Source organism: Opisthocomus hoazin, chromosome 3, assembly GCF_030867145.1.
Source record: "Opisthocomus hoazin isolate bOpiHoa1 chromosome 3, bOpiHoa1.hap1, whole genome shotgun sequence".
In the NCBI taxonomy this organism is placed as follows: Eukaryota; Metazoa; Chordata; class Aves; order Opisthocomiformes; family Opisthocomidae; genus Opisthocomus; species Opisthocomus hoazin.
Window position 1 is genome coordinate 27073041 of NC_134416.1, and position 15139 is coordinate 27088179.

A 15139-nucleotide genomic window follows, 5' to 3' on the forward strand; every position below is an offset into this window, starting at 1 on the left:
GAGAAGAAGCAGCCATACTCTGCAGCTGCAGAGTGCTCAGGGCAGCTTGGGGAAAGGGTTTTTTTCTGGTTGTGTTTGTACTCGCCTGAGCCTAGGTCATTTGGGCCTGGGGGCTTTGCCCATGGTGGGGAGGTTGCAGTCTCAACCGTTCTGTCTCTGCATCTGGGGCCGGCCAGAGGGAACTGAGGCCCTGTTCCCCAAGCCAGCTGCAGAGGAAAGTGTGCTTCGAAAGCCACTGTGTTGGCTACTTGCCATGTGAAGCCCTGTGGATGCGTATATAAATACATTTGTGCTGCTGGATGTCCTTCCTCAGCCAGATAGGAAGAACCTATGTTTCGTGGTATGTAACTCTGGTTCAGTTTCTAGACAAACACAGTAAAAGGAATAACACATTTTGGTCTACTCCAAAAAAGATTTTGCTTAAAAGCACATGAAATATCCATTAGCTGCTTCAGATCCAAGTAAATCCTAAGGACTAAAAAGACAAGAGCTTGTGTGTGGTTAGCTGGCTCGCTTTCTTACTGTCATCTCTTGCCCCCACCATTCCTTTCTACAATCCCATCACTGCAAAGCACAAACCCACCATCTAATGCTGTTACACCTTGATTTCTCCTCAGTAGTGTTTTCCTGTGCATGTAGCTTCACCCAAAATAAAACTGTGATGATGCCAGATGTTTCTAGGGAGTTACGTGATTCTGTTTCATATTTCCCGCCAGCCGAATGCAGCTTTTCTTACTGCAGATTTTCCTACGTTACAGTGTTTTGGTTTCTCTCCCTATTTCTAGTCGAACTGCAGAGGCAGAGGGAGCTCAAGCATATTTTTATGCACAGTACCTTTTCAGTTTCAGTATATAAATGTGGTACCATCTGTTAAGTCTATCAACGAAAAACGTGTGATGCATCTGATAGTGTCCAGCTTTCTTTTCAAGGAGCAGATTTCATAAATCTGCATAGCAGCTTTTCTGGAAATACAAGAAATTCAAATGAAGATGCTAACTGGAGTTTAGCAAGTGTTTCTGTGTGAGTCACATTTTTGGTGACTCATTTGCACAATAATATGTTGCCAGAATGAGCATTATATGAGCCACATATACTCTCGGAAAAAACACGTTAGCCACTTTAAAATAGAATGACTTCTTTGCGCTGTTAATTTCTTAGTTTTCTTTCTTCTTCAGCAAGTATTTTTACCACTCCAATTTTAGTTGCGTTTCTTTTATAAGCTTGGGACATCCTTGACATACTTAGTCAATGAAATATCAGATCCACCTGGGGTAAAAACAAGTCAATGTTTGCATCTGGAATTTTGAAGAGCACATCCCTTGTGGCACCTGACAGATCTACATGTTAATTTCATTCAAACATATTTCTTAAAGGTGCAAACAAAATCAAATGTACGACTGTGAACATATATATGGACAAAGCCAGAAGATTACGTTGTATTTCGAGATCACAGAAGAAAAGTGAATATCACTTCCAAGAACACCTTAAAAAACCCTGTCTGTTTTTTTCAATTTTGAAGCATTTTACTTCTATAATATAATCTACCTCTTTTTCCACAATAACTTTCCCTGCTCATGTTGTCAGATATGTATTCTGGAAGCAGCAACCCTGGTGTCACTGTGGCTCTTCGGGACTTCTCTAGTCTAATGAATAATTGCTCTGCAGAGAAAGACCAAGAACTATTCGGAGATAAAATCCAACACAAGAAACACAAGAACAGCAGCACTGTGCTGTGAGAAACTGGCAGAAGGATATAAGAAGGCGGCACACATACCACCATGATTTGCAGGAGGTCCAAGGCTCAGGGGACTAGTTGAGCCACAGGTGGTTGTTTTTCAGGCATTGGTTTGTCTTATCTTATTCTGAGCTCCATTTGGACTTCTGCCATGCACAGCAGGTGGGGGCCGACCTCACTGGACGATGAAGCTGGGTGCAGTGGTTTCACATGAGTCCTTTCCAGCTGCACCAGGCAATGCTGCATCTCCCCTTCGTCTGGTACCTGCAACCTCCAGCCCTCTCATCACCGAGGTTTGCATAACAGCAAATGAATCATCACTCCCTGTGTCCTTTAGCTGTCTGGTGTGACAGTCCCTTATGTTGTCCCTCCCATGAGGGACTGTTTGGATCTATTTACCTGTTCTACAACACCCTTTTCGAGGTAAGGCATCAGAAGTGAATGCATGCTTCCAAAGATGGTAGGCATCAAAACTGGCAGAGAAATCTTTAGACTGCTGGTTTTTCTATTCCTTTCTTAATATTCTTAGCATTTGATTTACTTGTTCAACCAGAGCTGAGCAGTAAGCTAATATTTTCACAGGTCTATTTATTACAGCTACAAGATCCCTTTTTCAGGTGGTCATGCTTATTTCAGAGTCCACTGCAGTGTCTGTGAAACAAGATTGTATTTCCTCTGTGCCCACCACTTAGAATTTATCACCACTGAGTTTCTCTGCCATTTCATTGCTCAGTCACTCAGTGCCATGAGATCCTTCTGCAAAGCTTTATTGACAGATTGTTTTCCCTATTTTGGATGACATTGAAAAAAAAATGTTGTTGTTAGATTTCCTTCCCCTTCCCAGAGCTTTTATGAATGTACCAAACAGTACGGGTCTCACTGTTGTAAACACTGATAATTTATCCTTATTCTCGAGTTCCTAACTACAGTCTGTGAGATGAACATTTCTCTTGTTCCTGTGCATCTTGGGGTGTTTTTTAAAGCCTTTGATGTGAGAATCTGCCAAACAGCCTTTGAAAAAAACAAGAAGTTGGCATCAACAGGCGCTCCCTTGTCCACTGGATGACCCGCTCATTCAAAGGATTTGTGTCATGAGCTCCCCCTACAAGCATCATGCTTCCCCATTGTGGCCTATATATTCACGTGTTTGTCTATGAGATCTTCTGCTTTTTCTCCATAATGTCTATCACTTTGCTTTATAACTGTCAGGCTGCCTGGTCTGTAGTTCCCTAGATCTCTTCCAAAGCCAGGCCTCCCAGCAAGGGACTTTCCACCCATGACCAGAAGGAGATTTTCTGCACAGTAATGCACTTACTTACCTTAAAAGCCAAAATGATGCTTATGAAAAGGAGGATAACCACAACCAGACACGTAGGATTCACAGCCATAATCTCTTCCTTGTACGGAAAATTGGTGGGCTGCATAAGCAAGAATAATAAAACACCCTAAATTAATCTCATAAGCCATTTAAGAGCCATTCAATTACAGCACTCTATAATTAGCAGCTTGCAAAACTTTCTGTGATCTGCTAAATGGGGAGCTCTATGCACCAACAACAAGTTTCAGTAAGTTTAGCTGAAACAGGCATGATGAAGGCTCAGCTGCCCAGCGCTTCCTGGAGGGCTGAGGGGTTTGCTTTCTGCTTTGTACGTGGTGTGAGCTGCCTTTTCCTCTGTGCACAATGGGTTTGTATCTGACACAAACTAGCAAAGGACATCTCTCTGGGACCTTTGCAGCAGGAAACCTGCCGTCTTGGGCAATGGCACGCAAGTCCTGTACTTATTAACTAATCGTTATCTTGTACTGGCACTGGTTGCCAAAGACCAGTGGCAGCTCCTTCCAGAAAGTCAAAGAAGGAAAAACGGACAGCACGATCCTTTCATCTAAATATTTGATCAAAAGACATTGGGTCTACTCTGCTCCATCTTTTTTTGGCTAAATTTACACTGCTTCTCCCAGGAGCACTTGTTAGTGCTGCTGCCTGAGTGCCTGCCCTGTGGAGGTACGGGTCCTCCAGGGGAGCAATGTCAAAATGTGCTCCAGGTCCTTCTGTTATCTTGTACATGAGATGGAGGTGACAAAATTAATCTTCCTGCTTAGCTTAGGCTCTAGTGATTTACTATTGTGAAACACTTTATGATCGGTGGCTGAAAAACAACCTCTTAGAAATGTTTTACTGTATTTATTATTGCTTAAAGAAAACACACCCTTTAAAAGGAATGTTCCAAATCATTTTGAAATATTTCAAGGCAGAAGTTCCTGTTTCAGTTAGAATAAACCTTTGTTCACAGACAGAGCTCTTCTCCACAAAAGACAGCACTGCTGCAACAGTAGCTCATTATAACTGCATGCATTATCTCCTTACACACATACAATCCCCTTTTTCCTTACAGGTCTAATTACTTAACCAGGCCAGCTCTGCATCCTTGTCAGGACAATTAACTAGACCGAGCTATAACTGTATTCTTGGCGATTATGGTGTAAATCCAGAGTAACATCTTAATACCCCTTACACCAGAACTCAGCCCACTGCATCAGGAAATTCTCCTTTTTTTGGACAGATGCTAGTGAGAATAGCTCTTTATTTAGCACTTCCATGAACTGTTCAGAGAGGTTAACATCAACAGCAGCTGTAACCGTTTGCAGATAAAAGTTACATAAGCACATTTTCCGCTGCTTGACAGCAATGTTTCTGTTCCTGTACAGAATTTCATGGCTGAAGTTTTTATCACGTTATCTTCATTGTCAAGATACAGCTTTTGTAGGAAACTAGCTTACACTCATTCAATAAGTTGCCTCTTTTTTTGTGTTTCCACAGAATGTTATTGCTGAACATAGAGGATGTGACTTAACTCTAACCCTAACCCTGTCCCAGAGACCAAGAAAGCAAGAGCATATGCCAAGAAAAGGTGCTCTGAAAAATAAACACAAACCTTGTACGCAAAAAATGTAAGCGTGAATGCCACAGCTTGCCCTCCTGCTTGCAGGAGGGAGGCCATGCACATGGCTAGAAAGTCCAGTCAGTTAGGGACAGTTACAGTAAAACTGCCCCCAAACAATTTCTTTTAGGATTGAACTACCATTAAAAATTAGTCAGTGTAATAAAAACTTGTAGTGAGGCTTTGGTCCTCCTACATTCTGTGTCTTGGGAAGCAGTCACTAGTCAAAGACTGGATGACGGCATGCTGGGGTCTTGGCCATAACCTAATGGCCTGTTTCCAGGCATCAGCTCAACTGCGATTTGCACAGGGGTAAGAGGAAAATGACAAAAAAAGGTCCCACTACCTTGAAAAGCAAGACCACCTGCTGGACCCATGAGCCCTGGCCAAATCTGAGAGCAGCATGTGCTGCAGAGCAGCGCCACGCTCTCCCTTACATCAGCAGCATTTCAGGTGGAAGGATGGTAATTCAGCACTGAAAGCAGCAAGCCGGGAGAGCACGTGAGGAGCAAATGCTGTGATTTGTCCCCTTTGTGCTCAGCTTCCTGGGTCTCTGTGCTGAAGATTCGTGAGGTGCAAGCAAATCCAGCGAGGCAGTGGGTGCTGCACCTATGTGGTTGTCACTCCACCCACAGACGCCTTGGAGGTCTTGGTGCAGGGGGCATGAGAACCAAAGCTGGCCCTTCCTGGGGCTTCCCAGCTTGCTGTGTGGGAGAAAAAGCTTTTGGGGCTGTGATAAATAGCCCAGGGGCAGTGGGTCAGTGTGGAAGAAATAGCCTTTGTCTGCTAACAGGGCTGGCTGCACCTGCTGACCAGAAAATGTTTAACACTGGCTTGCCCAGGCTGGCCTACTAGCTGCCTAATCTGGACTTATAACTACAAACATCCTCCGTGCAGCAGGAAAATAAATATATAAAACCTGCAGCTTTGGGCAAAGCAGCAGGAAAGATGATGGGAAGCATCTCAGCTGGCTCCAGGCTCACCTGGTGCAGGTACCACTATGGAGCCACTATGGAGCTGGTGCCATCAGGTGGCCCTTAGGGTCTGCCCTGGGCAGAAGAAGTTTCACTCACTTCCCTGGAAGACAGATACCAAGGGTAGCTCAGATGAATTGAACACCCATTGCCCTCCACCGACTGCAGTGACAAGCAGAAACACTGATGTGGATGTATGAAGTGGGAAGAGAAATTCTGCTCTTGTGCTGAGGGGTTGTTCTCCTGTGGGGAGACCAGTAGCTGGAATTCTGCTGCTGGGAAGGCCGCGGGCACCGGGCTCAGTGCTGCAACTCAGTGCTGGGAAAAGCTCGTTGTCAAATGTTGTGCAAGGTTTAATAAAGTGGAGACTGAAATAAGGCTGGGTGGGAAAAGTCAAGCCCTTGCTGGAAATACAGGAGAGAGGTCAGGTTGGACGGGGCTCTGAACAACCTGATTTAGTTGAAGATGTCCCTGCTTGTTGCAAGGAGGTTGAATTAGATGACCTTTAAAGGTCCCTTCCAACACAAACCATTCTGTAATTCTGTGGGTCTGTTCTTTTGCAGCAGGGCATGACAAATTTTTCTATACAAACAAGAGGTAGTTGTAGTGGAGTGGCACCAGCATGGCAAAGTCGTAATTAAAGTGTAATTTATAACCTTGTCGTGGACACAGAGAGGGCTGTATACATAAAAATATACCTGGTAAACTTTCAATTTAAAAAAAATTACTGCTTATGCATAGCAAAGCTCTGTTAGACCCTTAAAAAGAATCTAAAATTTGCATGGAAAGTATATTTCTACTGCATCAGCGTTGTACAAATGCACAAGAAGAGTTAAAAGTCCAAGGCTGAAGCCCTTTCTCATTCGCTCAGCCTGCTTGCATAACCTTTCACGTTTTCCTTCCCCTTGGACCACAAAAAATCTCCTGTAAAAGATGGTGTAGATTCTCATTCAACAGTTACAGTCCTCTGAGTATCAGAATCTTACAAAACTGAAAGAAAACCTTAATGTGTCTGTAGAATTTTTAGAGCTTTGCTATGAAATTAGTAGTACTTCTTCTTTGGAATTATAAAATGGCATTAAAAATGCCAGCAAGAATATTCCTTTTTTAAGCTTTAGTTTATAGGAATAATTTCTCCAAGTTTAATCTCTTTTACATTCTCTAGGTGTTTCCCCTAGGATTTAAAAGCATGACGATACCACCCGAATTGTTGTACAGCAGCATTGCAGATAGTCCCATAGCAAAGCTATTTAATATACTTTGCAGTTTCCTTTAGATGGACTGTGAGAGTTCTGTACTTTAATAAAAAACAAGTTCGCATAACTCAGTTGCAGACTAGCCTGTTCTGCACCTCTACTTCAATTCATTTTGTATGCTGTTATCAGATGACAGAAGATGAAGTGTTTATTTTGGAGGCTTTAGAAAGCCCATATATAAAAGATTTAGTGCGGCTAAAGAACAGAACTGTGCTTTACGTCAAACTGCTTTAGAGCACTACTCCAAGAACCAAAATAATTTTTGTTTTACACGTGCTGGATTTACTGTATGTGAAGGTTTTTGTTTTTCTAGTGACAGTGATAACAACCAAGACGTCCAATATAACCCTTAGAAAGTTTTATCAGATGTCATTACCATGCAAGGCTTCAAATGCTAGATTTGTAACATCTACTTGTTTTACAAGACGCTTCATGCTGAGATGCTCTTGCAATTTATGGGAATTAAGTGGCACACCTGTGTGCAGCTGGGGATTAAAGGCAAGAAAATATTCCGAAGATACTTGCACCTCGGAAAGAAGCAGTCAGTATAGGCTGACATTACCAAATCGCCTGTGAACACAATGTTCTGTATTTTACAATTGCAACATTTTCAGCTAGGGCTGTGCCTGCTCTGTTGGTAGGTGCTCATGTATCATCCTGATAAAAGTACATGGAGGGTTTCACAGTAGCTTGCCATTCACCATTCATAGACTAAAATCTGGTGGATGTGCACCAAAGTGAATAGATAATTCCAGATACTAGTGTAGGGAAGTAGAAATGCTTAGAAACATGGAGTTTTCACCTTAAAGCAATTTAAAAAAAAAAGTTCTCCTGAGACCGCCAAATATATTTTATTACCTAATGCATACCTTCTTCCAGATATTCAGTAATGGATTTGAAGAACAATTCGGATTGTTCATTTCCCTTATGGAGGTGTGCTCCCTAAAATATCATTCCCCAAATTCAAAGCAGTTTTAGAGGAACAAAAACTGTACGAATGCCAGGAAGAAACACAACCCTTGCTTTGTGCCTACCTTGGCAGACCTCTGCAAAGGGGGCGAGGGCAAGATGAGTCTAGGGCTTATTTATAAGTCACCAGGAGGGATCACACTCAACGGGCATGACTCAGGTCTCACCTGCGGGGCCAAGGGTATTAACCATAGTCTTGTTCGAACGCCACGTTTGAGATGACAAGCCTATCTACCGCGAATATTACTAAAAGGTAGAGAAACAAGTCCATGGATACAAGCCTGTTTAACAATATCTGGGCTCTCGCACTGCATTGATGGCATTATTGTTAAAAATTTGAGAAGCCTGGTTTTAGTTTTGTCTTGTTGTGTGTCTGAGTATCTGATACCAGCGGCGTGAGCTTCGCCTCACCCTTTCAGTTTTGCACATTTTTTCAGAGAGAGTGTGTTTGCTCTGAACCAAGAGTGACAGCCTTTTGCCAACTGACGTGGCCCTTCTAGGTAAGGACCCGAGGGATTCCTGGTGAGCCGCTTGTGCTTGAGACTACAGCTCAGACACAGGAGGCATAAACAACTTCAAAGTTGATACAGAACAGCTTCAAAACAGCTTCAAAACTTTGTTGAACAAGTGACATTAGCTGTACAAAACTCTCCACAGCTCTTGGTAGCTTCTGCCAATCACTCATCTCCACTGTGACTAATAAAATAGAAATGACTCTTTGTTTCTAACTGAACTTAACCTGGACTAGCTTTTAGCTCCTCATTGTTATTATGTCTCTCACCTAATTTAAACGGCCTTTAAATACCTCATTGTTCTGCATATGAAAACCCCAACGGTATTGCCTCTTGATTTCTTTTCTTGGTAAACAAAGCAGGAAAAGCTGATTGTCTCTCATCATACTATGATGCATCCAGCTTTTATATAGTTTTCGGAGGAAATTTTCTGCATATTCTCTGACTTTGAAGTACTGTTCTTTACAACCGGACACCAGAAACAGACAGACAAAACCTATCTCACCAACAGAGAAGGAAAGTCTCCATTCATTACTATTCATTGCTGTCATTTTCTGTCCACAAATCCCGTAAGCAGTTTTTGCAAACGTCAAAAACAACCTGGGGACTCTTGTTTTGACACTTCGCTCCCTAGACTGCTTACAGGGTCACTGCATCCCACGTACAGTTGCCATACTGTACGCTCATTTATATTGCTCATTTTAAAATTTTTTTTTTCATTTAGCAATGTAACACACATTAATGATGGAATTCCAGTTCTCAGTCAGTCTAGCTCACTCTCATTAATGCCTCTGTCCTTAGTCTTACTTATTTCTTTGTTAATCTCTGTGTCAGTGACAGGTTTTATTAGAAGTGATTTTGCTGGGAAAAAGCATGAGCGCTGCCTCTAGGAAATGCAGAGATGTGCTCACTTTGGGCAGTGCAGGGATAGAATCTTTCAGAGGATGCCATGAAGCAGCTAGATTGGGCTCCTGCTCTCAGCCTCCCGCTACAGAACTCGATCCCTCTAGACAGTGAGCCTGGGGAAACTCTCCCAAGGCTGGCGTTCACCTTTGTGAATGGCCTCTTGGGTACCGAGGTTATTAATGGAAGTCAGGAAGAGCACGAGACGTAGGGCTGATTCCTGGAGACCTTCCTCTACCCAAAATAGAAACCCGTTGGCAGATGGTCGGCTTGACCACGACCCTTTGCAGTCTGCCAGCTAACCTCTCCTAATCCATTTGATACATCCTTTATCGATCTAGTGCTTTATTGTTGCTCTGAGCATCATGCTGTGAAGTCAAATGTCTTACAGAAGTCTGTTATGCCCCTGCCCATCTTTATTGACGAAGCCAGTAATCTTGTCGGTGAAAGAAAATGAGTTTGCCTGCAGGACTGACTTTCCGTGAAACCGTGCTGGCTGTCATTAATCATATTCCTCTCTGCTAATCCTTTATCAATTAACTGTCATCTCAGCACTTCTGTTATTATTCCGCTTGGTAGCAATGTTGGGCTAATCAGCCTATAATTATCCTGGAAATCCCCCTTGCCCTTTCGTGCACTGACAGTTTATCACTCCTGAAGTCTTGTGGCATTTCATTACCAATGTGGAAAATGCTGTACCACAGCAAGACAAAGATGTGTACAACCAGAGATTTTAACACTCCAGAGCAGCAACGTGGCTCCCAAAGTGCTCTGCTGCACCATTCCCAACCCAATACCTTCCAAGGCCCAGTCCTTGTATTTCTGCTGTGGAAGAACCTATTATTTTTTTATCTGCAGGAACAACAGTGATATTTTAGCAGACATTTTGAGAGAATCAGCTGCTCTTTGTCCTCCTGGTGAGCCAGCTCCAGATGTGGCACCAGGTTTTCAGCAGAAGAGCAGGGGCATTTTGGTGCTCATGTCCCCCTCACGTCCTTGTACAGTGGCCAAGACAGAGTGAAACCTGGTTATGACTCATGCTCTGGGAAAGGAGGGGGGTAGTTCCTGCAGCCACTCAGATGCTTGTGCTGCCACAAGAGCAGGGCTGGCACCAAAGCAGGAGCGAGGGACTGCAGGCGAAGGGTGAGCAGGAGAGCTCCAGCCAGCAGCAGCACCAGCTTCAAGCACTCGCTAAGCTATGCTCATAATTTTCTCTTCTCCACTCGCATCTCTGAGAACCTTTTGAATTATTCCTCTGCTTCTCTTCCAGCACAGCATCAGCCGTGAATGCAGGCACGTGTTAAATAAGGCAAAGGATAACAGTCCCCTGATGCATCCCAGCTCCAGCTGCCTTGACGCATTGCCTCTCCCCGCAGATTTGTGTGGCTACTTATCTGCCTGCTGTTTCTCATTACCCGTTATTTATACTGCCCTAGCTAGTTTTCCATCCACATAACAAAGTCCACAGCCAAGCTAATCTGCATTCAGGTTCTCTAGGCAGATTTTCAGAGACAGAAGCAGCATTAGCTTCTCCCAAAGCTCTGCAACTCCACCTGAACCTTTTTGGACATGGACAAGGTCCTGTGATGAGACAGGATGGTGGTTCTCGTCTTTGCTGTAGGTGGTTGCAATCACATTCTGTAAGCTTGCACAATACTGGCTATGGATGTTTGCCCAAAGTAGACCATGGCAAGAAGGCCATAACTGTCTCTGAGACAGAATCCGACAATATTTTCCAGCAAATACAAAGCTACATTGAATCAAACTCCTGCCTAATGAAATTTGTGCTGAAGGCACCAAATATAATAAAAGAAGCAGCAAAACATCCTTGAAATAGCACCAAAAATAAGCCACTGGATATGAACACAATAACTCTGAATCCAAAAGCAATTACTCATTATCTATGTCTTGCAATATGAGTCTCATTCTAAATGAAGTGGTGCTGAGAGCTTCCACAACTCCAGCGCTCTGCACAAATATTGTAATAAGTTAGTAATGTAACCTTGCAGGGGTGTTGAATACAGGCTAGCAAGGACTGAGAGGACTTTTCAAGGGCTGCATAGCAAATCAACAGGAAACCATTGGCTAGAAATACAGGACAAATGGTGCACCTAGCACAGCTTTTTTGCCCCCAAAGGCTTGTGAACATCAAGCGATTTACCAGTTGGCGGAGGTAGTCCTGAATTGTGCTGGGATAGATGAGTACACTGATGGCAACCAACGTGTTGAGCGCAAAGTCAAAGATCTGGTAACAGAAGAAGGGGATGATCCAAGCCGCGTGTTGCTAAAAAGGAAAGAAGATAAAAACTCATCAGCCACAAGCTGAAATAGAAGGATATATGTCTTTCTGTACTAAAATCTAAGGAATATTTGACACAATGCATTACATTTCATGAAGCCGGAAGAGAAAAGAACTTGTTAAATGAGCTAAAAGAAATACGACACTCAGCCAAAAGAGTTGGCCAAGCCAATTACTTCAGTAATACTTGTGGTGCAAGTCCGACAGCTCATTATACGAGGACATTTAGAAACCACATGACACTCTTTCTCCCTAATCAACAGGATTAATACTGGGACAAACCACAGACCTGGGAGATGAATGAGAAAAGATTTCCTTAACTTTGGTAGGAACAAGATTCAGTTCTCTAAATTCATAGTTTGCCCAGAGCTTGCCCATATCTGAAACCGCAGCTGGCCAGCCCAAGTGGACAGGCTTCCTGCCTGCTGCATGGGGCCCTGGGTAGCGCTGGTCGCAGCAGTCAGTTCTGCTGCTCTTTGACTTTTTTATTTCCCTCTCAGTTTTCAGCTAAACAACTAAACAAGAAATTGTTAGAAAGCAGTTTTCTTCATTTTGTTTCTACAGAGTTGTATAGTTCACTTTGTTCGTGTCTTCACTGAATATAATGAATTACCTTATACGCGCCGTATGTAGCCATTGCACAGATCAGAATCATCAGAAGAGAAATTGCTGTGGCAATGCACATATCTGGAAGAGAAACACATCAAAATGATTGCAGATAAATTCAGAGCTTGGTTCATTTATTTTGCCATCAGCCTCACTCAGAGCATCTCGAAGGATGGAGTGGGTGGTGAGGTGGAGATGGGGGCAGGGGCATCACTCAGCCATTTGCTGGAAGAAATCTCTGGCTCTTGCAGGAAACCTCCTAAATATGAGAAGCACAGCAGCGGTTACACTGTGTAAGCATCTGCAGCCTCTATTAGGCTGTGGAGATGACATGAATGGTTTAATTTTTCTGAGGATTTTCAAAGATCAGGAGCAGACTGAACTAGAAGACTATTTTGCTGGTGATGATGACATCTGTAGCCAGAAAGCGCCTGCTTTTCTGCACTGCAGATTGTTTTTGCACTAACAGCTCCTGTATACCATTGCTCACTTGTCTCTAAAAACTTTGGAAAAGGAGATATTTTTTAAAGCAAACCTGGCAGATAGAGGCATCTTAGAGCAGAAATAACGTCTTGGAAATTTTCATTTCAGACAAGAATACTACAAAGATAGGCAGTTTATTAATGAAGATCTATAACTGTCAGGAAATGTGAAGTAGTAAAGGAAGCCAAATATTCTTTAAGGCTTTGATTGAAGTAATTACAGGACTCTTCTCTTCTATTGCGGCTCAGCTTTCCATTAACTTTTCATTAGATTTAAGAAGTTCCTAAGCCACGAACAGCTGGAAGGAAATCCTGGAGGAAAAAATCACGTATGTTAGGTCTTTTCCTATACACCTCCCTAGATATCATTACAGACCATAGTCAGGATATCAGAAGTGTATTTCTGAACTCGACCTTATAGTGAGTTTGGCAGCACAAATGAACACTGCAAGTAATTCTCGAAGGCTAAGCCAGTGCACAAAATGGAGACCAGATGTGAGTTGTATAGGATGTGACTTGAGAGAATGCAGCTCTGTGGGTATCTGTGAGATACCTGCTGTTCACATTGCTGTCACCAGGTGCATTTAAACTACCTGCCCTGAAGAGACATTCGATGGACTTGAGACACACAAATACACGTTGGTGTTCAGGCTGTTCACTACCCATCACTGCCTGACTTTGTAGGCACTCAAAGCGTGAAGATACCTCCATTTGATCACAGACTTGCCACAACATCTAACTCCAGCATATGAGGAGAAGCATCCTACAGCAAGGGACAGTCCTGCCACCTTCCTGACTGCATCAAGATGATGGACCCTGAATCAAAGTCCCCAAAAGCTCCTGATCTGGTAGCTGTGGGCAGGTCCCACCTACTGCCACCAGGCAGCAGAGCAGGTTCACCCGGGTCATGGCTGAAAAGGAAGGACAGACACTAAGAGTTGTCTGTCATTTTTTTCAGCCTACCAGTAGGATCATCCATGCAGAAGACAAAGGACCCAGTCTTTGACCCTCCTCTGCCTGAGGGAACACAGTTCTTGCACTAGCGCAGAGCTCTGGCTGGCACTAATCCAGATTTCTGCTGGCCCTTGGTGCAGAGGGGAACTTGAGACTTGTGAAGCTGGTGGGAAAATGAGAAAGAGGAGACTGTTGCTGCCTGGTGATGGCATCTCTGGAAAGTGCTTATGTACGTTGGGCTACAGGCTCCTTGGGTACCGTGCCTACCAGTGGCAGGATTAAGGACTTAGGAACCCAGGTCTCCCCTTTTCCAGGACCCTATCTGTGTCCTGGATTTCAGGACCCTTTCTCTCTCACTCTTGCCCCCAGATTTTGTCCTTGTGATTGTATACAACACAAGCCGCTCTATTGCAGGCTGCTTCCTAATTTAACAAATGAAGCCCCTCTCCTGGGCACTTGGAGGAGCCCATTTAAACCACGGTAGTCTGCTGAGGGCCTGGAGTCCAGATGTCTTTACAGTGCAAATGCTCGAATTCTTGTCTTATTGTCAAAATAAGCAGGTCTCACCCAGGAGAGGCACCAGCACTCAGCGCTGAGGTTAGGCTGCACCCTTGCGCTTACTGCTTCCTACCTGGTGGTTTTATGCACCTTGGCTTGTGGGTGCTTGGAAATGCCTTCAGGAGTCAGCTGGGCTCCCTGCTTGTAATTTGAGAGGGGGTGACATCTCAGTGCATCCAAAATTCCTCTTCATCCCAAATTGCTCTTCAGAGCCACCTCCTTCACCTCTTTGAATGTGCAGAGAATCTGGACATCCAGCTTAGGCATCTGAGCTGCATTGCCATGACCAGTGCCCAGCTTTGTAGGAACTGTAAGGCTGTGCTCTGCCTGTTAGAGCTGATCTGATTTCTGCCCTCCAGAGGAAGAAGCACCCACAAAACAAACCCATGCTATACAAGGCATTACAGCCTCTTCAGACACTCTTACTTGTGTGGTACTTTGCCCTGGCTGCCCACATACATCCCGTGAAATCAAAATGATTCCAGATAGATCAGGTAAAATTGAGGGAATGAAAGAAAAGAAATAGAAATGTCTGCCTGTAGCCACTAACCTCAGCTGAACCTCTTGAAAAAGAGGACCTTGGAGCAGTATTTTTATTTTAAATATCAGTTTGAAGGAACTGCACATGTATTTATTCTCTCCATTCTTAATCCCAGTTACCTACTCATTGTATCCAAGGGGAAGCTCCTCTCACTGCCATTCACAGCAGATGCAGCAGTCAGAGGCTTTGCTTTGCTCGTGACCATGGCAGTTCTGGTTCAGAGCCAGAGCCTAGCAAACTGCTATAAACCTGACATTCAAGCTCTGGTCTGACACACTCGTGCTCCTCATCTCCAGTGTCTCTCTAGCTGCGCTCTGCCGTGCCAGGTCCTAGTTGGCTCAAGCTGGCTCTTTCTCATTTAAGGCTTCATTGAGTTTTTTCAGCTGTGTCGCCTTCAGTTAATGAGAATGA

At 43.8% G+C, this 15139-nt stretch overlaps 1 protein-coding gene across 1 annotated transcript in view; it reads right to left on the reverse strand.

Annotated features, from left to right (window-relative positions):
- Positions 1-15139, reverse strand: part of LAPTM4B (lysosomal protein transmembrane 4 beta) — a 62570-nt gene that overhangs the window by 26231 nt on the left and 21200 nt on the right. The window contains exons 3-5 of the mRNA XM_075415232.1: positions 12201-12274; positions 11450-11572; positions 3055-3153 (exon numbers count right to left, since the gene is read on the reverse strand). Of these exons, the coding sequence (XP_075271347.1) occupies positions 3055-3153; positions 11450-11572; positions 12201-12274 (296 nt within the window). The remainder of the gene's footprint in view (positions 1-3054; positions 3154-11449; positions 11573-12200; positions 12275-15139) is intronic.